The sequence below is a fragment of the Oncorhynchus tshawytscha genome, linkage group LG12, assembly GCF_018296145.1.
Source record: "Oncorhynchus tshawytscha isolate Ot180627B linkage group LG12, Otsh_v2.0, whole genome shotgun sequence".
Classification (NCBI taxonomy): Eukaryota; Metazoa; Chordata; class Actinopteri; order Salmoniformes; family Salmonidae; genus Oncorhynchus; species Oncorhynchus tshawytscha.
Genome location: NC_056440.1, coordinates 8,710,598 through 8,738,478, shown reverse-complemented (window position 1 = coordinate 8,738,478; position 27,881 = coordinate 8,710,598). Strand labels below are relative to the sequence as shown.

Here is a 27,881-nt window from a genome sequence, read left to right as displayed (position 1 = left end):
ATACTGTATGGTGGTTCTTTAGAGTTCATAAGGGGTTTTAATTGAGATACAACTTAACGAGAAATGCACAGTAAACTTGCTGTGTCAAATAAAATATGTATTAAAGCATTTACAAGTATCATGCAGAACTATTGAAGCATAACTATTGAAGCATAACTATTGAAGAATCAAGTTAATGACAGTATCATTCAGGTTTTAAGTATCCAGGTAAGGTGACTCTTTCGGTTAAAAGCATTCGATTTTGCTATCGCACACATAATGTGGGATTTGTGTGCCCCATGAAAACTATTTTCACCCCCCCGACATAAGGAGACACAAAATTACATGTTTCGTAGTTACACTGCATTCCTGAGATCTCAAAAAACACCAGTCAGACAGGATTCTTACAGAGTGTCACGTTCTGACCTTTATTTCCTTTGTTTTGTATTTAGTTAGTATGGTCAGGGCGTGAGTTGGGTGGGCAGTCTATGTTTGTTTTTCTATGATTTGGGGATTTCTATGTTTCGGCCTAGTATGGTTCTCAATCAGAGGCAGGTGTCATTAGTTGTCTCTGATTGAGGATCATACTTAGGTAGCTTGGGTTGCACTGTTTGTTTGTGGGTGATTGTCTATGTTGATGGCTTGTTTCAGCGCAGTTCGCGTTAGCTTCACGGTTGTTATTTCGTTTATTGTTTTTGTATAGTGTGTTTCAGTGTTCAGTGTTTTCTTTATTAAAATTCATCATGAACACGTATCACGCCGCATTTTGGTCCTCCGATCCTTCTCGCCTCTCCTCTTCAGATGAAGAGGAGGATGACCGTGACACAGAGTTCCAGGTCAATGTCTAATTTAACTGATTCATTCTTAATATTCTTAATATATGATATAACCTTTATATCTTATATATGATTATAACCATTAATCTTCCGGCGCCGACAGAGATGGCCGCCTCGCTTCGCGTTCCTAGGAAACTATGCAGTTTTTTGTTTTTTTACGTGTTATTTCTTACACTAGTACCCCAGGTCATCTTAGGTTTCATTACATACAGCCGAGAAGAACTACTGAATATACTGAATATAAGATCAGCGTCAACTCACCATCAGTACGACCAAGAATATATTTTTCGCGATGCGGATCCTGTGTTCTGCCTTACAACCAGTGTAACGGAGTGGATCACATGCAGCGACCAACAAAAAAAACGACTCAGAAAAAGAGGGAAACGAAGCGGTCTTCTGGTCAGACTCCGGAGACGGGCACATCGTGCACCTCTCCCTAGCATTCTTCTTGCCAATGTCCAGTCTCTTGACAACAAGGTTGATGAAATCCGAGCAAGGGTAGCATTCCAGAGGGACATCAGAGACTGTAACGTTCTCTGCTTCACGGAAACATGGCTAACTGGAGAGACGCAATCCGAAGCGGTGCAGCCAGCGGGTTTCTCCACGCATCGCGCTGACAGAGACAAACATCTTTCTGGTAAGAAGACGGGCGGGGGCGTATGCCTTATGGCCAACGTGACATGGTGTGATGAAAGAAACATACAGGAACTCAAATCCTTCTGTTCACCTGATGTAGAATTCCTCACAATCAAATGTAGACCGCATTATCTACCAAGAGAATTCTCTTCGATTATAATCACAGCCGTATATATCCCCCCCCAAGCAGACACATCGATGGCTCTGAACGAACTTTATTTAACTCTCTGCAAACTGGAAACGATTTATCCGGAGGCTGCATTCATTGTAGCTGGGGATTTTAACAAGGCTAATCTGAAAACAAGACTCCCTAAATTTTATCAGCATATCGATTGCGCAACCAGGGGTGGAAAGACCCTGGATCATTGTTACTCTAACTTCCGCAACGCATATAAGGCCCTGCCCCGCCCCCCTTTCGGAAAAGCTGACCACGACTCCATTTTGTTGATCCCTGCCTACAGACAGAAACTAAAACAAGAGGCTCCCACGCTGAGGTCTGTCCAACGCTGGTCCGACCAAGCTGACTCCACACTCCAAGACTGCTTCCATCACGTGGACTGGGAGATGTTTCGTATTGCGTCAGACAACAACATTGACGAATACGCTGATTCGGTGTGTGAGTTCATTAGAACGTGCATTGAAGATGTCGTTCCCATAGCAACGATTAAAACATTCCCTAACCAGAAACCGTGGATTGATGGCAGCATTCGTGTGAAACTGAAAGCGCGAACCACTGCTTTTAAACAGGGCAAGGTGACTGGTAACATGACCGAATACAAACAGTGCAGCTATTCCCTCCGCAAGGCTATCAAACAAGCTAAGCGTCAGTACAGAGACAAAGTAGAATCTCAATTCAACGGCTCAGACACAAGAGGTATGTGTCAGGGTCTACAGTCAATCACGGACTACAAGAAGAACTCCAGCCACTTTAATCATGGGAATTGATGGGAAATGATGTAAATATATCACTAGCCACTTTAAACAATGCTACCTTACATAATGTTACTTACCCTACATTGTTCATCTCATATGCATACGTTGATACTGTACTCTATATCATCGACTGCATCCTTATGTAATACATGTATCACTAGCCACTTTAACTATGCCACTTGGTTTACATACTTATCTCATATGTATATACTGTACTCGATATCATCTACTGTATCTTGCCTATGCTGCTCTGTACCATCACTCATTCATATATCCTTATGTACATATTCTTTATCCCCTTACACTGTGTATAAGACAGTAGTTTTTTTGGAATTGTTAGTTAGATTACTTGCTCGTTATTACTGCATTGTCGGAACTAGAAGCACAAGCATTTCGCTACACTCGCATTAACATCTGCTAACCATGTGTATGTGACAAATAACATTTGATTTGATTTGATTTGAATGACAACAACACACTGCAATAAACGTCATGTCATACAATTTTTTACAAATTCAGTCAAGACACCAACCATGATAAAGGACTAATAAACACTTAAATCAACACATCAGTTTGATTGAATATAACTATGATCCCCTGTTATATCTTATGTAATGTAATGACATGTATTGACATGAAACAGCCGTAACAAGTTGTTGAGTGTAGGAAATTGTCACTGGTACCCTAGTTTATAGAAAGACAAATAAGTGACGCATCTGACTGTGGAGGAGTTTAGGTGGACAGCCTTCACAACGGACCAGTGGCAGGTCTGGGGTAGTGGTAGCTCAGCAGGTCGGTGGAATAGCATGTCTCACTGAACGGATACCCCATCCACAGGCCCAGCTGGTACAAGGCGTTCGCGTACCAGTGCATACCTTCCTGGTCTTCCTGCCCCTGCCTCGGGGGAGCCAGAAACCGGTCCCCAAGGAGAGAGAGGGAAGAGCGCAGGATGTGGAGGAGCCTGTAGGGGATGAAGGTGAGGTGAGCAAGCTGCTGCCGGCACTGCAGGGTGTAGCAGGAAACTAGGCGTCCGTCCACCACCAGGTTCCCCTCCACAGTCAGGGGAGCGTAGGCCCCTAGGCTCTCTGCCTCGCTCACTTCGGTCACACGTTTGGCCTCCAGTGATCCAGTGCTGGGGTCATGCAGGTAGATTAGGTGGCCCGGGAGGACATCCTTGGCGAACACCGGGACTCTGCGTGCGTCGCTGGCCAAGTCAATGGTTGTTGCGTTGTCGGGGGCGATGAAAAGAACATGGTCAGGTGTGATGTACAGGGGCTCCTCGGACCCCTCCGTGTCCAGCAGGAGGTAACGCTCCCTTGAGCCGCTCCGCCGATCAAGCCACAGGAGGACCTCGCTGAAGGTGGGCCGGCCAGCAGCGTCGACCGCCAGCACCCTGTCCCCCACACTCAGCTCTGCCATGGTTCTCCTTGATCCGTCACTGGTGAGCACTGTGGCATGGGCGGGGAAGCACTCCTCATCTTCCTCGCACGCTGTGTTTATAGTGAATGCGTTTTTACTGGGGTATTCGGCCATGTTTCTCCTCACCTCACTCACAGTCATTGTGTTCCAGTATCTTACTAAATTCGGGTTCCTTGTAGGAGAACCTTCGGTCTGGAGGCTACAACCTGCCTCGACCCAAAGCTTGCTCAAGCACTTCATGAAATGGGGTCCACTCTCGTTGTCATAGCCACAATCCCCACTCTCTGGGGGCAGAAGAGAGAAAGAATGCAGGTTAGTCAAATAAATATTTACCTTTCAAATAGATTAATAGAAATGGATTTCCCTGAGTGGCTCAGTGGAATATTCTGAATGTGGCAGCTGGGAGAAACACTGATGATAGCAATATTTGCACTTTAGGCAGGAGTTAGTCACTAATGCAACTTTATTTAACCATCTCAAGTGGTTTTTCTTTTGTGTGTGCTACATGTTTCCATGTGTTGCCACAACTGTTTAAATAAGGTGTGTGTTTTGTATTTATTCTTGAATTGTTTTGACATCCTGTCCACGCTATTAAATTGCAATCTCTACACAGTGCTCGGTTTCCAAGATGGCTTTCCTAATGTACTCTTTCAGATAAAGAACTTTAGAACTACACTTCCCATCAACCCCTCCATCATAGACACATGAGCAAAACAATCTGATGGAAAAGGTTCTCAGGTTCTTCTTAAGGGTATATGTGAAGTCATAGACACAGGAGGAGTCTCGTGTGACCCGGAAGTAGAAACCGCATGCGTCCACAAAACAGCCTGGTTTCAGAAGGGACATATTTAGAGCACAAATTGTGGTTGCAGTGCAATTTCACTACTATAGTGTGAGAGCTATTTGAAAAGACCGCCTGACATTTCAGCCTATTTTGGTGCATAGAGTTTTGGCCAGTGGATTAGTTAATAGACCAATACAATAAGAAAGATAGCTCCAAACCTTTCTACAAATCACAGCTAGTTTTCATTTTCCCCTCCCCACTCAGACTACTCCCAGACAGACCTAGCAAAATTCTTGCTTGAGAAATTGTTCTTTGCTAAGAAGCATTTAAAAAATTAAAAAATACATATTAATTGAAAAACAATCACAGTATGGTACTTCAATGTTACCCATAAATTATTTGAAATTGAGATTTTTCTTTTAAAACAAGTTGATTTGACATGCACATTTCATCAAATAATACAGTTATCACAGACTGTTCAGGTTTTTATAATGTTTTTTTTAACCAGTAAGTTAACTGAGAACACATTCTCATTTTCGCAACAACCTGGGTAATGGTTACAGGGAAGAGGGATGAATCAGCCAATTGGGAGCAGGGGATGATTAGATGGCCATGATGTTTAGATTGGGAAATTTAACCAGGACACCAGGGTTAACACCCCTACTATTACAATAAGTGCTATGGGATCTTTAGTGACCACAGACAGTCAGGTCACCCGTTTAACATCCCATCCAAAAGACAGCACCCTACACAGGGCAATGTCCCCAATCACTGCCCTGGGGTATTGGAACACTTTTTAGACCAGAGGAAAGAGTGACTCCTACTGGCCCTCCAACACCATCTGGTCTCTCATTCAGGGACCAACCGGGACCAACCCTGCCTAGTTTCAGACGTGAGACAGCAGTGGGATGCAGGGTGGTATGCTTCTGTTTTTTTTAAAGGATCATTCAAAACATTGCATTGCCCCCAGTTAAGCACAAGTATTTTACTGGAGTAAGTTCAATTCAACCATTTTTAGTCGCAGAAAGTTTAAGGTCATGTTTTATTTAGTAAAATAATTCAGCAGGTATATTTTGGATCACATTTCTATTTACATACAATTATTTAATACGCTGTAATACGGCTGTATTTTCAGATTGTATTGTATGGTCAATTGCATACGACTTTGGAAAAATACATTTTAAAACCTTTTTGGTGTATCAACGGTGTTATTATGCAACATGTTGCCCCTTCTGAAAAATCAGGCTGAAAATGTCGGAAGATGTTTATAAATGTAGTGTAGGCTACCCTTGTCTTATGCTGACCTGTGTTTAACTATGAAATCTGTTGTTGTTGTTGTTGTTGTTGTGATTATTACACTTAGACATCCCATGTACTGGTCGCATAATTTACTGCTCTCAATTTTTTTTAAATAAATATGTCAATATCTGGCTATTCCAAATTGGGGAGAAAATGGAAGTAAGATAATTGGCATTCTTTGTATAGAATGGATTGTATTTCGTAGCCTTTGTTCTTAGCCAAATAAAAAAGAACAATAACCATGTTGACGTCCACTCACCGATGCAGTAGGGAAAGCTTGACCATCCAGAACTGGTGCACTGGATCTGAGAGGAGACTTCAAGATTATAGAGTCGGTTACACGTTATATCGCATTTTTCTCCTTCAAAATTGGAGGCACAAAGTGCTTGGCCATTGGGAACTTCATAGGGATCACAGCGCTGTCTGCATTGGATCTGTTTGCTGCAGGTCAATGTTTCTGGTATGAACCTACATCCCATGACATCGCAGATGTGTGTCTGTTGAGAAACAAACCTTCCACTGTTGATCACTGATGCTGTCCATTCTGTATACACAACAGCAACAAAATACAAGAGCACATGAAAACAGCAATGTAACACATCTGTCATGGAAAGCAATGTAACACATCTGTCATGGAAACAGCAATGTAACACATCTGTCATGGAAACAGCAATGTAACACATATGTCATGGAAACAGCAATGTAACACATCTGTCATGGAAACAGCAATGTAACACATCTGTCATGGAAACAGCAATGTAACACATCTGTCATGGAAACAGCAATGTAACACATCTGTCATGGAAACAGCAATGTAACACATCTGTCATGGAAACAGCAATGTAACACATCTGTCATGGAAACAGCAATGTAACACATCTGTCATGGAAACAGCAATGTAACACATCTGTCATGGAAACAGCAATGTAACACATCTGTCATGGAAACAGAAATATAAACACAATATCTGTCATGGAAACAGAAATATAAACACCATATCTGTCATGAAAACAGAAATATAAACACAATATCTGTCATGGAAACAGAAATATAAAGACAATATCTGTCATGTAAACAGAAATATAAAGACAATATCTGTCATGGAAACAGCAATGTAACACATATGTCATGAAAACAGAAATATAAAGACAATATCTGTCATGAAAACAGAAATATAAACACAATATCTGTCATGGAAACAGAAATATAAAGACAATATCTGTCATGTAAACAGAAATATAAACACAATATCTGTCATGAAAACAGAAATATAAACACAATATCTGTCATGGAAACAGAAATATAAACACAATATCTGTCATGGAAACAGAAATATAAACACCATATCTGTCATGAAAACAGAAATATAAACACTATCTGTCATGTAAACAGAAATATAAAGACAATATCTGTCATGAAAACAGAAATATAAACACAATATCTGTCATGGAAACAGAAATATAAAGACAATATCTGTCATGTAAACAGAAATATAAACACAATATCTGTCATGAAAACAGAAATATAAACACAATATCTGTCATGGAAACAGAACTATAAAGACAATATCTGTCATGGAAACAGAAATATAAACACAATATCTGTCATGTAAACAGAAATATAAACACAATATCTGTCATGGAAACAGAAATATAAAGACAATGAACCTGATGGTCATTCTGACAGAGCTCTAGACTTCCTCTGTGGAGATGGGAGAACCTTCCAGAAGGACAACCATCTCTGCAGCACTCCACCTATTTGGCATTTATATTAGAGTGGCCAGATGGAAGCCACTCCTCAGTAAAAGACACATGACAGCGCGTTTGGAGTTTGCCGAAATGCACCTAAAGACAAGATTCTCTGGTCTGATGAAACCAAGATTGAACTCTTTGGCCTGAATGCCAAGCATCACTTCTGGAGGAAACCTGGCACCATCCCTACAGGGAAGCATGGTGGTGGCAGCATCATGCTGTAGGGATGTTTTTCAGCAATAGGGACTAGTCCAGATTGAGGGAAAGATGAACGGAGCAAAGTACAGAGAGATACTTGATGAAAACCTGCTCCAGAGCGCTCAGGACCTCAGACTGGGGCGAAGGTTCACCTTCGACAATGACCCTAAGCACACAGCCAAGACAACACATGAGTGGCTTTGGGACTAGTCTCGGAATGTCCCTGAGTGGCCCAGCCAGAGCCCGGACCAGACCCGATCTAACATCTCTGGAGAGAACAGAAAATAGCTGTGCAGCAACTCTACCCATCCAACCTGACAGACCTTGAGAGGATCTGCAGAGAAGAATGGGAGAAACTCCCCAAATACAGATGTGCCAAGCTTGTGGCGTCATACCCAGAAGACTCAAGGCTGTAATAATCACTGCTAAAGAAAGATGCTTCAACAAAGTACTGAGTAAAGGGTCTGAATACTTATGTAAATGTCATATTTCAGTTTTACATTTTTTATAAATTAGCAAACATTTCTAAAATCTTGTTTTTGCTTTGTCATTAAGGGGGATTGTGTGTAAATTGATGAGGAGAAAATATATATTTAATCCATTTTAGAGTAAGCCCCAACAAAATGTGGAGAAAGTCAAGGGGTCTGAATACTTTCCCAAGGCACTGTCTATGTGTGTGTCTGTATGTCTGTCTGTCTATAAGTGTCTGTCTGTCTGTCTATACGTGCCTGTCTGTCTGTCTGTCTGTCTGTCTGTCTGTCTGTCTGTCTGTCTGTCTGTCTGTCTGTCTGTCTATAAGTGTCTGTCTGTCTATCTATACGTGCCTGTATGTCTGTCTGTCTGTCTGTCTGTCTGTCTGTCTGTCTGTCTGTCTGTCTGTCTGTCTGTCTGTCTGTCTGTCTGTCTGTCTGTCTGTCTGTCTGTCTGTCTGTCTGTCTGTCTGTCTGTCTGTCTGTCTGTCTGTCTGTCTGTCTGTCTGTCTGTCTGTCTGTCTGTCTGTCTGTCTGTCTGTCTGTCTGTCTGTCTGTCTGTCTGTCTGTCTGTCTGTCTGTCTGTCTGTCTGTCTGTCTGTCTGTGTGTGTGTGTGTGTGTGTGTGTGTGTGTGTGTGTGTGTGTGTGTGTGTGTGTGTGTGTGTGTGTATGAGTGTGTGTGTGTGTGTCTGTGTGTAAATATGAGTCTGTGTCTGCCTATCTGAACAACAAACCTATCTGAACAACTGCATTAGTATAAAATTGTATAATTTCCAAAATAATTGGAGCATACAGTATACTGAAGCTCAGTATTGGTATTATTCATTTCATACAGTCATATTTATGAAGGGTGTCAATCATGTTGGACCACCAACTGTACATAAGTGCTGACTCACCATGACCAGGAAACAGGTGTCCACAGACAGCTTTAGCTGCAGTTGAGTCTTCAACACAAATTTTGCTCCAACCGGCCCCATCCATGTTCCCCTCAACGATCCCTGTGTAATCCGAGCCACTTGTCTGCAGCTTTACTTTTCTACATTTCACCTGTGGACTCCTGGGAGTCCCTGTCAGTGTTACAAACTCCAACTGTCTATCTGCACAGGCAAACCTGGCGTAGGGATCAATATTATGGAAGGAAACTCTCCATGCCACGATATCGGCAACTAAGTCATAAAGGCCATCTTGAATGTTGACAAGATGGAAGTCAGGCTCACAGGATGAGGTTATCAATCCCCAGTCACCACCGTGGCAGGTGATGGTGCTGTCCTCAGAGGAAATGTGGTGGAAATGATCACATCTCAAGTACAGAGAGTCCCCTTCTTTGAAATTCCTTGTGCTACCTGAAGTTGAATAGAATTTACCATGAGGAACCGGCGGAGGGGCAAGGCAGGGGCTTGGTTTGCATTGCAGTATTCCAGCTCTAGGGTGTGGGAACCACTCTCCTGATTCTACCTGGCATGTAAACCTGGACACCCCAAAAAGATCGTACCCTGAGTCACAGCTGTAGACGATTGTAATGGAGTTTGAGTGTTGCAAGGATTGGTGAAACCCGTTGTTGATCTCCGGTGGGGTACTGCAGCAAAACGGAGGGGTGGGTTGAAAAGTACCGTAGTGACATCTGCTTTTGAAGTCGACACCAAGACAGATAACAGAGATAATTCTGCCATGAGGAACATAATGGTGCCAATGGATGCAGCCTCTGGGGACACAGGGGCTATTCAAATGTAGTAATAGGTCTGTTGGTGTGCATTGAATTACAGAGCTAGAGGTCAGCTGGTAGCCCTCCAGGCACTCAATCACCGCCACCGGTCCATCCACTGTCATTTTCTCCTCAACGATAGTGCTTCCACTGGGGGCGATGAAGCCAAAGCATATGCTTAGAGTTTCTATTGGTGGGAAGACAGCCTTCTGACTTTCCATCTCTTCTATTACCGATGACACAAAGACCCTGAATGCACATTTGGGTTTTAAGTCGCGGATTTCCGCTCTAGCGTCGCTGGTGTTGAAGTGCGCCACCAGGTCACCACTGTCTTCTTCCACAAGCACCACGTAAGTGTACCTCTCGCTGTCGGGGTCAGACCCCACAGGGGGTGGCGCCCAGTTTATCATCACGCTGCTGTGGGTGACGTGCAGCACATTCAGAGACGCTGGCGGATTGGGTTTCGTTCTCTGTGCTGCCTCCCATAAAACCAACACTGGAACTTCACATCTCGTCAGGTAGAGCTGAAAGGTGTAAAGGACTCCAGAAAGGAGGCCAGTGATTTCCAATGAGGAGCTGTTACCCCAAGGTAAAGTGTCGGTGTGGAAAAGCTGGTCTGACACTTTTAAATGATAGCGGAACATTGAATCTGCCACACTTCCTTCTCTCCCCAGAGCCATGTCTTCGACTTCAATGGCCGTCTCATTAGCACGTGTCACACTGAAGGGTGGAAGGGATGAGTTAAAAGCCTTGAGGGAGGGGCTAATCTCAACAGCTGAGTTGAAGTAGGATGAGTCGGTCAGGGTGTTGTTTGCAAAGGCAAAGCTGATGTGTTGGTAAAGCGAGCGGTTGCTGCTCCAGTTGTCAAAAATCACAGTGAGCGAGTCTCTGCCAATCAGGTTTAGAAGAGGGTCTCGGTAGTGCAGAGAAACAACAAGGTTTCCTTCTAAAGTAAAGAAGCAGGCGTCCTGGGGGGCGAAGTTACGAATTAGAACGCTATCTTCGATCCCATCTGAGGCGAAGTTGTCGATGTGTTTCACTCCGCTGCTGTCGTCCAGAATGTAAAGGTCTCTTCCTGGCCCCCCACACAGCAGGTCTGACCCGTGTTCCGGCACCAGACTGTCATTTCCGAATTTCCCAATCAGCTGGTTATCCTCGTTGTCGCCAATCAGCAGGTCGTTGAACTCTGTCCCAATCACCCTCTCCACACCAGTGAAGGTGTCATTTTCCGCGTCTGCTCCCCACCCCCTGCCTGAGTGTAGGTCCACCGTGACCCCACTGCCTGTCCGCACGTCTCCACTGAAGAATACTGTATCTATCCCAGGACCCCCGTCAATCCTGTCAGCCCCACCTCCCCCGTAGATTAAGTCGTCTCCCTCGCCACCCTGGATTTCATCCTCCCCTTCTCCCCCCTCCAGGACGTCATTCCCGCCATCTCCGATGATGATGTCATTTCCTCCAAAGCCCTCGATCATCTCGCTTCCCTGGTTGCCATGGATATAGTCATTCATGTTGCCCCCGGTAATAAGGAAACTGCCGTTGCTCCCCGTGATGTAGTTACTGAAGGCAGTGGCACCACGTATTCTAGAAACATTGCTGAATTCACTTCCTGATGAGGCACAGCTGATGTTGCAGCTCTTGGTGGAGGATGCCATGTCAATGCTGAGAATGGACTTGTAGGGGTAAGAATCACCATTGATTTTGAACAGAAATCCATCCAAGGAACGAACCAGGAGGTGCTGAAACTTCGGCCCCTTCAAGTAATTCAGCAAGCGTACACGGACCGAGTCGTTCCTAGAGCGGGAGAAAATGATAATGTGGGGTCCCTCCAGGAGAACTTCGACGTCTTCATAGAGGACCTGGAGGAAGAGGTTGTCCATTTTCATGTCTCCTGCCTCGTTGTCAATTTCGTTCTCATAGCCGTATGCATGGCCAAGGACATAGGTGTCTGACCCATTGCCTCCCCGCAGGTACTGGTACTTGTAAATGTTTCCAATGCCAGGGTCAATGAAGTTGTCCAACGAGTTTCCAATCACAGTGTATGAACACTTGCTAGATTTGGCTTGGAACCTTTCCACTTTCCTCCAGGGCTCTTTGCTCAAGTCAAATATTTGTTTCTGGTCTACACACTCCTCCTTGCTGAGGTTAATTTCCATGGGACTCATGACGTCCTGGTCGGACTCATTGAGCGGCAAGGTGGAGATGATGCCGTCAGAAGTCTGCACAACCAGGTGTTGGAAGTTCTCACCCTGGAACCACTTCCACAGGACGACTTCAATGTTAACAACTGCCACCTTCAAAACAAGGTGTGGCAATCGAAGCTCTGTTTTGATTTCCCCCCAGGCATACTGGATAAACAAAACGTCGCTAGTTTTGTCTTCTGCGAGATTGTTGATATGAGCTCCTCCGCAGCCAGACTTGATGATGTATTTATCACTGCCACCTCCTCCCTGCAGGTGGTCCCTGCCCCCGCTGCAGCTGAGGAAATTGCCCAGCACATTCCCGACAACGATGTCATCATAGGGGGAGTCGAAGACAGTCACCACAGTGTGGAAGTGTTGTTCAGTTTTGTTGAGGTTGACGGTGCTGCCGTGTTGCTCTGTGCTGAGGTCGACAATCAGCGGCGTCTTTACCAGCCCACTGTCTTCACTTTTTGAGATGTAAAAAGTCACATGATCAGAAGACAGAAACGCCAAGTGTTGATATTGTCTGTCAGTGTTCCACTTTTGCAAATGGAAGCACGTTGACTTCGGCTCTTTTTCGTCTGTCACCTGAACACCATCATCCAGCAGTTCTGCACGAATCCTCTGGAAGGGCACGTGAAACACCACCAAGTCTACTTTCTGGTCTGTGGCGTAGTTGTTGATGATATCACAACCTTCTGCTGGAAAGATCTCATAGGTGTCGGCTCCCTCTCCTCCTTCAAGTACATCTGCTCCCGGACCACCATTGAGAACGTTGTCCCTCTTGTTGCCTAAAATGCTGTCACTAAAATTGCTGCCCAAAACCCTGATTACACTTTGGTAAACCCCCTCCAGTCTGAGAGATATCGGACTTTGGGATTTGGTGTTGTCCAGAGTTTCCGGGACACAGTTAGTATGGAACTTGTGCCCCATAAGTCCTCTGTCTGCTATTTTAAACATGACGCCATCAGAAGACTGAAATGTCATGTGCTGATAGTAGTCAACGTTACTGTGGGTAAACCAGTTCCTAATGGTGATCTGGTGCTTCTTCTGTTGTCCGTAAACGAGGAGAAGATCGTTTTGATTCCGGATACAATCAATGCGGCTGAAAGGTGCTTTTATCAACAGGTGATCCTCAAACAAATCGTGGGAGAAATTGTCAATCTCTGAAATGCTTCCGTCTGTGGGAAAGACGTAAAGGTCCCTCCCTTCTCCGCCAGAGAGCACCGAAGCCTGCGACCCGAGAAAGAAAATGTCATCCCCCCCATGACCGTGGATGGTGTAGCGGTAGTTCCGGATCACGTAGTCCAAATCCAGGCCTCCATAAGCGCAAGGGTCTGAGGGAGCTGGTGGAGGCTGCTCTGCTGACGGTTGATGGAGGGCAAAGAATGAGTTGTCCTTGTCATTCCCATAATAGGTGCCGAACAGGGAGGAGCGGAGCAGGAGTTCTCCACAGATTACCTTTTTGGAGTGCACTGGGATGACCCACCACAGGTTTGCAGTCTTCTGGGTGTACAGGAACTGGCGAGACTCGCCCACCCCGAGAATGATGCTCTGAATGGCGGGGTTGTGGAATGTTTTCACAATGGTTTTGACCCCGCCTCGCCCATCATCAATGCCTCCAACATGAATGGTAACATTGCCGTGGTTCGACAGTCGGACCGTTATCAAACCCCCGTACTGTGAGAGCACCCCTTCCGTCAGGTCGATGGTGCTTACGTTACCGTCATTGGCCACTATTCTGTAATAGGCACCGGGGGAAGACAATTTCCGCAGAAGCTCTTGGTTTTTTCTGTATTCTTCATCCACCTCTTTCATCTGTCTCAGCAGCCCTCCAGTCCCAAAATCCAAAGCACCTTCCCCTAACCCTTTTAAAACAGCAGTCAGTTTCTGTATGTCATTAGCCCCCTTGGGCAGCCGGTCCAGCTCACTCACAACATCGCAGTAAAAATCACTGAGAGACATCCTAACTATGGTCAGGCCAATGATTATGGGCTCCAGAATGAGTGCGGCCGGAGGGAAGGCCACTTCAGCGATGGACAGCACAGTGGTTGACACGTCCAAGACTAAGTTTGAAACTTTTAAGCCATAATATTTCTTCTGTTCTGGGTCAGAGTTGTTGCTTGTCTGAATCGCTACAGAATCTTCAGCTATGAAATAGAATTGGAAACCCAAGCCAACGAAGGGAATGTCCTTCAGAAATTGTCCAGCGGCACTCTCCTGAACTCTTTCCAGTGAGCCGCTTACTCTCTCCAATGTCTTCTCTAGACCCAATCTCTCTGCCCCTTTACGGATGGTGCTTTTTAATATGTTCTGGGACATTTTGGAGAGCTGTTGATTCACGCCAGTCAGCCCCCCAAGCCCGTGTAGAGACTGGGTGAGAGTGAAGGCACCTCTGGCTGTATCATTCTCTGCAAAAAACTTCCCCGCCCCAATGAAGCCAGCCACAATGCCATACACCGCCATGCCTCTGTTGATCTTGTCCAAGGCACCCCCACCTGCCGCTTTCACCCGACTGCCCTGATGCATGGCATTCTCTTCGATCTGCCGGGTGTAGAAGGTTCTGGACTCATCTAGAGGGAAGGAGACCAGGTGGGTGTCCTCTGGATTCCCCCTGCTTGCCACTTCCACCTCCACTTGACCGTCTTTCATGCGCAGTGACTTGTCCTTCACCACATACTCTTCTGAATTGCACACATTTCTGCGTCGTCGCCTCTTCTTATAACAACCATGTAAGTTCATATCTAGCTGCTCCCCAAAGCTGTTTTGGTCATTAAGCTGGTTTATGTTTCTTTCCAAATCGACCTCCATTTGGTTATTATTATTAGTAATTTTTCGCAAGGGGCTGCGAAACACATTTCCATTTTCATAAGTAAACAAACATCTTCTTTGATCTTTTATGCTCATTTCATTCCTCATTTGCCCATGGTTCAAGACAGCAGGAAAAGGTTCCATACCCATTTGCTCATAACTCCAGAATAGGTGTTCAGGAACATCGCCCATTTGGGTTTGGTAAACATTAAATGTGTCGGTTGTTGACAGGAAGGTGTCGTACGCCACAATCTTATGGAGCTGGAACCCTAGATTATTATTATTCACCTCCTTCATGAATCCAGTCATGTAATTGCTTGCGGCATCCGTTCCAGCATTGCACACAATGAATCGCATTTCAACTTGGGGTTGTTTCATATTGCTGACCAATACCTTCACCACATTAGCCAGTTCATGGTAATTCATGTTGTTGATGTTGTAGTCCACGCCAAAATGTTTCTGACCATAGTTTGTTAACTCTACACGTTTTCTGTAACCATGAGAAATCAAGGTAATCTTGACTCTATCAGCGTTCTCAATAAGTGCATTGCTCATCCCATCTGGCATGCTAAGCACATCAAATGTTGTTTGACCGTTTTGGTCTATGTTTGCTTTCATAACACACACCTTAACTGCTTTCCCTTTGACGTAAGAAGATGCGTAACTAATATAAGCTTGGTCATTGATGAAGACATCGGATGGCCCAAGCACTAAGTGAATTTCCACTTCATTTGGCTGATCAATGTTAACCTGTTGCCACTCCGGTCTGGAGTAAGGCCACATGGAGCCGCACCCCAGGACACATGCTGAGAGGATGGCAATGAAAATGGAAAGACCAGCGGGCCTCATGGTGGCTATTCAACATTCACAAACACTGCTTTCTCCTGAGAAAAGAAAAACACAGTAAGGAAAGATATTAAGGATTAAAGAAATTAAGAATAGATTCATGATATTACTGATTGATTATATTGAGGATATTTTAATGTCTGCTTCCAACTCATGCTCTCAAACACATAGATCCCCTGAACGCAGCCCACTTTCCAGCTCAGACTCTCAAAAACATAGATCCCTTGAAGGCAGCTCACTCTCCAGATCCCAATCACCTGAATTCTGACCACCTGTTCACACACCTGTATGTCATTAACACACACTATTTCATTCAGTTCTTTGCACCCCATCACTGTGTGGTATTGTTTGTTTTGATACGCTTCCTGTTAATCCTCCTGTGTTTCATAGTTTTGGCCATTCTCACTAACAATTACTTTAACAATTCCCTGCCTGTACTTTAGCCTATCAGATTCCCAACATCAAGCTCTCTGTCTCCCATTGTATTCATTACAGATATATTAATGATATTAAAGATAGATTCATGATATTAAGGATTCACAATATTAAGGATAGATTAATGATATTTATTTTACCTTTATTTTATCAGTGAGTCATACTGAGACCAGGATCTCTTTCTATAAAAGGGATTTATAAATGAAAACATTGCAATGTATCAACCTACGTGACATCACAGAGGGCCAACCAACTTTCTGGTAGAGAATGCAGTGATAACATCACAGAGGGCCAACCAACTTTCTGGTAGAGAATGCAGTGATGACATCACAGAGGGCCAACCAACTTTCTGGTAGAGAATGCAGTGATGACATCAAAGAGGGCCAACCAACTTTCTGGTAGAGAATGTAGTGATGACATCACAGAGGGCCAACCAACTTTCTGGTAGAGAATGTAGTGATGACATCAAAGAGGGCCAACCAACTTTCTGGTAGAGAATGTAGTGATGACATCACAGAGGGCCAACCAACTTTCTGGTAGAGAATGCAGTGATGACATCACAGAGGGCCAACCAACTTTCTGGTAGAGAATGCAGTGATGACATCAAAGAGGGCCAACCAACTTTCTGGTAGAGAATGTAGTGATGACATCACAGAGGGCCAACCAACTTTCTGGTAGAGAATGTAGTGATGACATCACAGAGGGCCAACCAACTTTCTGGTAGAGAATGCAGTGATAACATCACAGAGGGCCAACCAACTTTCTGGTAGAGAATGCAGTGATAACATCACAGAGGGCCAACCAACTTTCTGGTAGAGAATGCAGTGATGACATCACAGAGGGCCAACCAACTTTCTGGTAGAGAATGCAGTGATGACATCACAGAGGGCCAACCAACTTTCTGGTAGAGAATGCAGTAATGACATCACAGAGGGCCAACCAACTTTCTGGTAGAGAATGCAGTAATGAATACTAAAATTGTTAGCCGTAATAAAGAGCAGTGTGCTATGATAAACTGCAATCCAATGGCTTTAATGAAATGGTAGCTGCATTCATATACAGTACAAAAGTTTGGACACACCTCCTCATTCAAGGGTTTTTCTTTTTTTTAAACTATTTTCTACTGTGTAGAATAATTTTAAAGACATCAAAACTATGAAATAACACATATGGAATCGTGTAGTAACCAAAAAAATCTAAATCCCTTTCCCTACATGCCACCTGGTCTAGGCCAATTGAGGAAAGCCTCAAAATTAGCCGTGAGTGATCAACAGTATGGAAAGCCTTTGACAGGTCAATGAAGAGGGCAGCACAATGCCCTTTTAGGAATTTGTACACCTCAGTGCATTTACTGTTTTCCAAAACTTAGAAGGATCACCAGCAGAGTCAGAGATAGAGCTCAAAAAGTAGCTTGATTTTTATTTTTTAGCAGCTTTCTTTTCTCAATTGTCTTAAAGATTGCCAGTCCTCCACAGAGTCAGTTTTCCTTGCTTTGGTTTCTCATCTGAATGAGCTCAGATAGCTCAGAAGAAAACCAAGGGTTAGATCTATCTTTGACTCTGAATTGTTTAAAAGGGGTGTGTTTATCTGCCATAGGAATAAATATGGAGGAGAAATGTTCTAGAACCTTTGAGGGTTTTTACTGAGTTGCGCAGAGGTCTAAGGCACTGGTGTCACTAAGTCCCATAGGGCGATGTCCCATAGGGCGATGCACAATTGGCCCAGTGTCGTCCGAATTAGGGGAGGGTTTGGCCGGGGTAGGCCGTCATTGTAAATATGAATTTGTTTTTAACTAAATTGCCTAGTTAAGTTTAAAAAAGAGGACTAGTATTTTGCTGTTTCTTATCTCTGATACATACTATGGGACAATGATCACTGAGAGCATATGCAAATACTACACTAGACAAATATTTATGGGGATTATTAGTAAGAATGAAATCAATCAATAAGGGTTTTGAGATCAATGGAATCAGATTATGTAACGGTTTTCTAGGTGTGAAGGAGAGTCGGACCAAAATGCAGCGTGTAGATTGCGATCCATGTTTAATGAACAAACGTAACACGAATCTAAATACAAACACTACAAACAATAAACGTAACGAACGAAACCCGAAACAGCCTATACTTGTTTAAACTAACAAAAACAGGAACAAGGACACTAAGGACAATCACCCACGACAAACTCAAAGAATATGGCTGCATAAATATGGTTCCCAATCAGAGACAACGATAAACACCTGCCTCTGATTGAGAACCACTTCAGACAGCCATAGACTTTGCTAGATAACCCCACTAGCTACAATCCCAATACATACACACCACAAATAAAAAACCCATGCCACACCCTGGCCTGACCAAATAAATAAAGATAAACACAAAATACTTCGACCAGGGCGTGACAGATTAAAATCAATGCATATACTCTTAAATTGATCTGATGCCAGGGATATCCCCTAAAATGACAAACTCAGAGGACAAAAAAAGGTGTTAAATACTCGGATATAGCACCAAAAGCATCCACCATGGCAGCAGAGTGTCGGCAAATCCCGGCAACAAATACACGTGTGTTCTGGTTTATCTACAACCAGGAGATTTTAAAGATTGGGACGCCATGAAACTAGATTTTACATATATGGCCCCTCCTCCCCCTTTCTGTATTCGGTCACATCTAAATACATTATAATAATTTACTTCAATGTCTTTATCAGAGACAGAACCATTTAACCATGTTTCCGAGGTAACCAGAATGTCAGGACACGGATCCTGTAACCTGTAACCATTGCCTCCATTTTTAAATCATACTTCGCACATTTAGGTGTATTATCCGAAGCCCCTTGGGAGATTTAAAGTCAGAGGGGGTATTCAGCTCTTGTCACATAGGAGCTAACAAGTATAGGGTCATCTGCAGCTATTTGTTGATTGAGCTGAGACTTTGCCAAGGTCCCTGGCCAAACACATGACAGCAGAGCAGTCTGAGCATTTGACAGACCTCCCTCAAGTCGCTGGATGCAGGGACTGGGGGGTAACTGGGAGAGCAGTGTTGGCAGAGCTCAGTCCACCCTGATGAAGCTACCGCCAAAGGAGTGGAGATGCTGCAGGGGATCGGAGTGGCTGCCAATGCTCTATTCTAGGTGAGCAAAGGAGGCTTTGGTGTGGCTTCTGTTGCATAGTTGGGGCTGCCATGGGGGGCAGGAGTGTCCCAGGCCTGGTAGCAGAATTGAGGAGGGTGGTGTGGAGGGCAAAGCTCCAAACTCTTATCATTTTTTTTTTACCTTTATTTAACTACGCAAGTCAGTTAAGGACACATTCTTATTTACAATGACAGCCTAGGAACAGTGGGTTAACTGCCTTGTTCAGAGGCAGAATGACAGATGTTTACCTTATCAGCTTGGGGATTTGAATGATGTGAATGATACCTGGTGTGGACTGCATCATGTTGTCCACTACCCTCAAGTGTTCTGCCAGACCCTAGGGTAGTAGTCGCTGCTGTGTGGAACTGGGCTGATTTGAGGTGGGCCTGGTCTGGTAGAGCTGTGCTGTGATGGGCCAGGTTTGGTTGTGCTGTGCTGTGACGGGCTGGGTCTGGTAGAGCTGTGCTGAGGCGGGCTGGGTCTGGTTGAGCTGTGCTGAGGTCTGGTAGCATGGGAGGGAGGTTGTGGGGGGAATTGAACAGGGTGCTGTGGAGGTCAGTGTTGCCGGCGATGCTCCAAACTCTGCATGGGGCCCCTTTGACTGTAAAAGGTTTGGGTATAGCTCAGTGGTATCTGTATGCATTTCCTAGGAGAGAAGTGGTTGAGGGTGGTGTGGGGGCCAGTGTTGCTGGCTGTTCCCGTGTGAATGATGAATGCGGAGCCAAGTTGTGCCACAGTCAAGAGCTCCATAGCTCGCTCTGTTGTGGGGTACCATAACTTTGATACATTTTATTTGGAAAAAGTTTATTCTTTAATATAATCTTTCCATTGAAGTCCATCGTTAATATAATGTCTGGTTTCTCGTCAGGTCTATGGAGGATGGCAGGAGTGATGGGAGTAATTACAGGCTGTGAGATGGGAATGGAGGGGGTCAGCTGGGTTGGTGCATTGGTTGGGTTGGTTGGTTGTTTGTGTTGGTTGGTTGGTTGGTGGGTGGGTTCTGATTCAGCTGTTGGCCTGGTCCTGGGTTTTTGTGCGACTCTTTGTAGAGTGGATGTTGGTTGCTCAGAAATTCCTATCTTAGCTTATGTAGCTCCTTCTGCAGGTTCTGCATGTGGCTGGTGTTGACTGTGCTGGACAGTTCCTCTCTAAGTCTGAACACGTTTGCCATTGTACACTGCAGCTCCCGGATCTCCTTCCCATGCTGATGCACCAGGCTGATCTCCTCCTCTATAAGATGCTGTGGTACTGCAGGTGTCAACGTGTGAGAGAGGCACACTCAGGGCTGTGTCTGCTGCAGGTGAGGGAGGGAGAGGGACACTGGGGACTACATACTGGGACACAGAGGGAGTGGAGACTGCTTTAGGTTAGTGACAGTGGAGTGGTTTTAAGTTCAGCATCAAGAGTTTTTATTTGGTCGAAGTAGTTGACAATTTGATCCAGACTGGCATCTGAACCTTAAACCATCACAGTGCCATTATTATAAAAATGAATGATACATTTTGGGGTGGAATCAAGGTACAGTGGCCTCTGTTCTGTTTTCTGACATTTTAAGTTCGTTGTTGGTCTTGTGGAGAGCTGTGGGCCCAGCAGTAGGATCAACATGCTGGTCTTGTGGAGAGCTGTGGGCCCAGCAGTAGGATCAACATGCTGGTCTTGTGGAGAGCTGTGAGCCCAGCAGTAGGATCAACATGCTGGTCTTGTGGAGAGCTGTGGGCCCAGCAGTAGGATCAACATGCTGGTCGTGTGGAGAGCTGTGGGCCCAGCAGTAGGATCAACATGCTGGTCTTGTGGAAAGGTTTCTGCCAAGCATTAGGATCATCTGTGTAGAACAGAAGGTCTCCTTTTATTTCCTTGTTTACGTTTAGAATTAAGACTCTGGAGATTCTCTTAAAAATGTGTTTTTTAATTCATTTTTTCCTGTCTCACTTGTAACATTTCCAGGAAAGGTGATGGCAAGGTCTCTGAAACAATGCTTAGGGAATGCATCCATCATCTTCTCCATGGTGATCTCTATAAACAATGCACTCTGCTCTAGAATGATGTGCATGTAACTCTTGATGAAAGCACTTATTTAAATAATGCACCTATAGATAAATGCACTTTTATGAATAATACAACAAAAGATACACTACATGACCAAAAGTATGTGGACACCTGCTCGTCGAACATCTCATTCCAAAATCATGTGCATTAATATGGAGTTGGTCCCCCATTTGCTGTTATAACAGCCTCCACTCTTCTGGGAAGGCTTTCCATTAGATGTTGGAACATTGCTGCGGGACTTGCTTCCATTCAGCCACAAGAGCATTAGTAAGGTCGGGCACTGATGTTGGGTGATTAGGCCTGGCTCGTAATCGGCGTTCCACTTCATCCCTAAGGTGTTCGATGGGGTTGAGGTCAGGGCTCTCTGCAGGCCAGTCAAGTTCTTCCACACCGATCTCGACAAACTATTTCTGTATGGACCTCGCTTTGCGAATGGGAGCATTGTCATGCTGAAACAGAAAAGGCCTTCCCCAAACTAGCCCGAACCATGAAAAACAGCCCCAGACCATTATTCCTCCTCCAACAAACTTTACATTTTACACTATGCATTCAGGCAGGTAGCACTCTCCTGGCATTCGACAAACCCAGATTAGTCCGTCGGAATGCCAGATGGTTTCCACTGCTCCAAAATCCAATGCCGAGAAGCTTTACACCACTCCAGCCAACACATGGCATTGCACATGGTTATCTTAGGCTTGTGAGCAGCTGCTCAGCCATGGAAATCCGACGAACAGTTGGCAGTTTGGAACTCAGTAGTGAGTGTTGTAACTGAGGACTGACAATTTTCACGAGCTACACGCTTTAGCACTCAGCGGTCCCGTTCTGTGAGCTTGTGTGGCTCATTTGAAGGGGTGTGCACATACTTTTGTATATATAGTGTGTCACACCCTGATCTGTTTCACCTGTAACCGAAAGGTTGCAAAATCAAATCCCCGAACTGAAAAGGTAAAAATATGTTGTTCTGCCCCTGAACAAGGCAGTTAACCCACTTCCTAGGCTGTCATTGAAAATAAGATTTTGTTTTTAACTGACTTGCCTAGTAAAATTTAAATTGTCTCCACGCCACTCCAGGTGTTGCCCATTATCCCCTGTGTATTTATACCTGTGTTCTCTGTTTGTCTGTTGCCAATTCGCCTTGTTTGTCAAGGCAACCAGCGTTTTTGTGTCTCAGCTCCTGCTTTTCCCAGTCCCTCTTTTTCTCGCCCTCCTGATTTTGACTCTTGCCTGTCCTGACGCTGAGCCTGCCTGCCGTCCAGTACCGTTGCCCCACCTCTGGTTTACTGACCCCTGCCTGTCTTGACCTGGATTATTAAACCATTGTTATAAGTTACTCTCTCAATGAACTATCCTCAAGAAAAACTTCCTCTTCCTATCAAGGCCTGAGCTATCCTCAAAAACACTTCCTCTCCCTATCAAGGCCTGAACTACCTCCAGAAATCCTTCCTCTCCCTATCAAGGCCTGAGCTATACCGTTAGGTGAATTCGGCGCATGTGACAAATACAATTTGATTTAGTATGATTTAAAGTGCTGCTGCTCATGGAATTGGTTGCTTGGACATGTTAACATTATTATAGATATTAAGAATAGATTACTTATATTAAGGATAGATTAATGACATTAAAGATAGATTACTGATATTAACGATAGATTAATGACATTAAGGATTAAGGATAATAAAGATAGATTAAGGATATTAAGGATAGATTAAGGATATTAAGGATGAATGATATTAAAGATTAATGATATTAAAGATAGATGAATGATATAAAGGATAGATTCATGATATTAAGGATTAATGATATTAAGGATTATTAATATTAAATATAGATTCATGATATTAAGGATGAATGATATTCAAATCAAATCAAACTTTTTTTGTCACGTGCGCCGAATACAACAGGTAGACCTTACAGTGAAATGCTTACTTACAGGCTTTAACCAATAGTGCGAAAAAAAAGGTATGTGTATGTGTGTGTGTGTGTGTGTGTGTGTGTGTGTGTGTGTGTGTGTAGGTAAGTAAGGAAATAAAAACAACACTAAAAAGACATTTGAAAAAGGAGTAGCAAGGCTATATACAGACACCGGTTAGTCAGGCTTATTGAGGTAGTATGTACATGTAGGTGAGGTTAAAGTGACTATGCATATATGATGACGTGATCGTTGTCGTGATCAGGCCTACCACTGTTGTGTCGTCTGCAAACTTAATGATGTTGGAGTCGTGCCTGGCCATGCAGTCGTGGGTGAACAGCGAGTACAGGAGGGGACTGAGCACGCACCCCTGGGGAGCTCCAGTGTTGAGGATCAGTGTGGCAGATGTGTTGCTACCTACCCTTACCACTTGGGGGCGGCCCATCAGGAAGTCCAGGATCCAGTTGCAGAGGGAGGTGTTTAGTCCCAGGTTCCTTAGCTTAGTGATGAGCTTTGAGGGTACTATGTTGAACGCTGAGCTGTAGTCAATGAATAGCTTTCTCACATAGGTGTTCCTTTTGTCCAGGTGGGAAAGGGCAGTGTGGAGTGCAATAGAGATTGCATCATCTGTGGATATGTTTGGGCGGTATGCAAATTGGAGTGGGTCTAGGGTTTCTGGGATAATGGTGCTGATGTGAGCCATTACCAGCCTTTCAAAGCACTTCATGGCTACGGCCGTGAGTGCTAAGGGTCTGTAGTCATTTAGGCAGGTTGCTTTTATGTTCTTGGGCACAGGGACTATGGTGGTCTGCTTGAAGCATGTTGGTATTACAGACTCAATCAGGGACATGTTGAAAATGTCAGTGAAGACTCCTGCCAGTTGGGCAGCACCTGCCCGGAACATTCGTCCTGATAATCCGTTTGGCCCCGCAGCCTTGTGTATGTTGACCTGTTTAAAGGTCTTACGTCGGCTATGGAGAGCGTGATCACACAGTCGTCCGGAACAGCTGGTGCTCTCATGCATGCATCAGTGTTGCTTGCATCGAAGAGCGTAAAAAAAATGATTTAGCTCGTCTGGTAGGCTTGTGTCACTGGGCAGCTCTTGGCTGTGCTTCCCTTTGTAGTCTGTAATAGTTTGCAAGCCCTGCCACATCCGACGAGCGTCAGAGCCAGTGTAGTATGATTCAATCTTAGCCCTGTATTGACGCTTTGCCTGTTTGATGGTTTGTCACAGGGCATAGCGGGATTCTTGTAAGTTTCCGGGTTAGAGTTCCGCACCTTAAAAGCGGCAGCTCTACCATTTAGCTCAGTGCGAATGTTGCCTGTAATCCATTGCTTCTGGTTGGGGTATGTACGTACAGTCACTATGGGGATGACTTCCTCAATGCACTTATTGATAAAGCCAGTGACTGATGTGGTGTATTCCTCAATGTCATCGGAAGAATCCCGGAACATGTTCCAGTCTGTGATAACAAAACAGTCCTGTAGTTTAGCATCTGCTTCATCTGACCATTTTTTTATAGACCGAGTCACTGGCGCTTCCTGCTTTAATTTTAGCTTGTAAGCAGGAATCAGGAGGATAGAGTTGTGGTCGGATTTACCAAATGGAGGGCGAGGGAGAGCTTTGTATGCGTCTCTGTGTGTGGAGTAAAGGTGATCTTGAATTTTTTTCCCTCTGGTTGCACATTTCACATGTTGATAGAGATTTGGTAGAACTGATTTAAGTTTCCCTGCATTAAAGTCTCCGGCCACTAGGCGCGCCGCCTCTGGGTGAGTGATTTCCTGTTTGCTTATTTCCTTATACAGCTGATTGAGTGCGGTCTTAGTGGCACCCTCTGTCTGTGGAGGTGAATAAACAGCCATGAAAAGTATTGCTGAGAATTCTCTAGGCAAGTAATGTGGCCTGAAATTTATCACAATAACCTCTACTTCAGGCGAGCAAAATCTAGAGACTTCCTTAGATTTCGTGCACCAGCTGTTGTTAACAAATATGCACAGACCCCCGTCTTACCGGAGTGTGCTGTTCTATCTTGCCGGTGTAGCGTGTATCCCGCTAGTTGAATATCCATGTCATCATTCAGCCACGATTCCATGAAACATAGATATTATAGTTTTTGATGTCTCGTTGGTAGGATATTCGGGATCGTATCTCGTCTAGTTTATTGTCCAATGATTGCACGTTGGCGAGTAATATTGACTGTAACGGCAACGTCTAATCCGAGGTGAGTGATCGCTGTCCTGATATCCAGAAGCTCTTTGTCTAATCCGAGGTGAGTGATCGCTGTCCTGATATCCAGAAGCTCTTTGTCTAATCTGAGGTGAGTGATCGCTGTCCTGATATCCAGAAGCTCCTTTCTGCCGTAAAATACAGTTGCAGAAACATTATGTTCAAAATAATTTACAAATATCGCGAAGAAAAACACATAAGAAAACACATAATAGCGCAGTTGGTTAGGAGACCGTAAAACGGTCTATATTAAAGATAGATGAATGATATTATGGATTAATTATATTAAAGATTGATGAATGATATTAAAGATTGATTAATGATATTAAAGAAAAATGAATGATATTAAGGAAAGATTAGTGATATTAAAGATATATTAATGATATTAAGGATAGATTAATGATATTAAGGATAGATTAGTGATATTAAAGATATATTTCATGATATGAAGGATTAATGATATTAAATATATATTTATGATATAAAGGATAGATTAATGATATTAAGGGTTAATGATATTACAGATATATTAATGATATGAAGGATTAATGATATTAAATATATATTAATGATATTAAGGATAGATTAGTGATATTAAAGATTAATGATATTAAATATATAGTATTGATATTAAAGATAGATTAATGATATTAATGATATCTTTACTAGAAATGTTTGCAAATTTTTTTTAAAATGAATACAGAAATATCTCATTTACATAAGTTTTCACACCCCTGAGTCAATACATGAATCACCTTTTGCAGCAATTACAGCTGTCCCTTTGAAAAGCGAAAAGGTGAATTTGTCTCCAAGTGTCTGTTGGAAAGCAGCCTGAACCAGGTTAACCTCTAGGATTTTGCCTGATCTAAAATATCTTCTGGGTTTTTTTTATCCTAAAAAACTCCCTAGTCCTTGCCAATGACAAGCATATACATAACATGATGCAGCCACCACCATGCTTGAAAATATGAAGTGGTACTCAGTTATGTGTTGGATTTGCCATAAAGCTTTGTATTTAGGACATAAAGTTAATTTCTTTGCCACATGTTTTGTAGTTTTACTTTAGTGCCTTATTGCAAACAGGATGCATGTTTTGGAATATTTGTATTCTGTACAGGCTTCCTCCTTTTCACTCCGTCATTTAGGTTAGTATTGTGGAATAACTACAATGTTGTTGATCCATCCTCAGTTTTCTCCTATCACAGCCATTAAACTGTGTAACTGTGTTACTGTTTTAAAGTCACCATTGGCCTCATTGTGTAATCCCTGAGCAGTTTCCTTCCTCTCCGTCAAACTGAGTTAGGAAGGACGGCTGTATCTTTGTAGTGACTGGATATATTGCTACACCATCCAAAGTGTAATTTTTTTTAAGTCGGTCATACCAAGGATAATTTAGCTATTTGATTTTTAATGTTTTACTCTCTCGAATGGACACACAACCAATAAAATGAGGTTGCATTTCTTGAGCCAAGAACCAAATACTGGTGCAGGGATTTTCAAGGCAATACATGTTTTTAGATTAAATCTAACAGAAATGAAGCTACTCTTACCTTTATGAAGGTAAACAAGTTGATATGTGTTCCTGTATTGAAGGTTCTGCACTGTGTTCTCTCTCTCTCTGAGTGTGTCAGTTTGCAGGAGTTAATGATAAAGTGTTTTGAATCACATTGGTTTTTATATGAAGTTTGCTGTTTGGCTGTGGGTTGGTCTAAAACCCTCTGGAGTCAAAACGAGGGTGGAAGATTGAAAAACATGTTTTTTCAAGGGGGAGGGGTTGAGGGGAGAAGATCTTTGACTTGCCAGGAGAACAAATTGAGCTTGCCCCCCCGTTTCAGTGGACCAAAGGTATTGGGACAAATTCACTTACATGTGTTTTAGTAGTGAAAAGTAATTAGTCCAAAAGTAATTTGTCCAACAATGACTACATCAAGCTTGTGGCTCTACAAATTTGTTCCATGCATTTGCTGTTGGTTTTGGTTGTGTTTCAGATTATTTAAATTAATGGTAATGGTAAATAAAGTAGTGTGTCACTTTTATTGTAAATAAGAATAGAATATATTTCGAAACCTTTCTACATTAAAGTGGATGCTAGTATGATTATGGATAGCCCTGAATGAATTGTGAATAATGATGAGTGAGAAGGTTAGATGTACAAAGACCATAGCCCCAAGACATGCTAACTTCTCACCAATACAATAACATATAAAAAAAAAAAATTGGGGGGGGTGATTTTTGTGCGCCTAACTTTCTCCCTCATCATTATTCACGATTCATTCAGGATTATC

At 43.5% G+C, this 27,881-nt stretch overlaps 1 protein-coding gene across 1 annotated transcript; it reads right to left on the bottom strand.

Moving 5' to 3' along the window:
- Positions 1-2,874: 2,874 nt before the first annotated feature.
- On the bottom strand, positions 2,875-27,252 carry LOC112247450. The gene is made up of 4 exons (XM_024416214.2): positions 27,147-27,252; positions 9,203-15,886; positions 6,146-6,430; positions 2,875-4,087 (listed from the first exon to the last, which is right to left on the bottom strand). The coding sequence occupies exons 2-4, from the start codon at positions 15,849-15,851 to the stop codon at positions 3,132-3,134; spliced, it is 7,890 nt and encodes a 2,629-aa protein (XP_024271982.1). The 5' UTR covers positions 15,852-15,886; positions 27,147-27,252; the 3' UTR covers positions 2,875-3,131.
- Positions 27,253-27,881: the final 629 nt, after the last annotated feature.

What these genes read in the sequence shown, in the direction of transcription:
- LOC112247450 (XM_024416214.2), bottom strand. Translation starts at nt 15,851, where the DNA reads ATGAGGCCCGCTGGTCTTTCCATTTTCATTGCCATCCTCTCAGCATGT. An exon ending in ACACCTGTTTCCTGGTCATG is followed by an intron (nt 6,431 to 9,202) that starts GTGAGTCAGCAC and finishes TTGTGTATACAG; the next exon opens with AATGGACAGCATCAGTGATC. An exon ending in AAGCTTTCCCTACTGCATCG is followed by an intron (nt 4,088 to 6,145) that starts GTGAGTGGACGT and finishes TTCTGCCCCCAG; the next exon opens with AGAGTGGGGATTGTGGCTAT.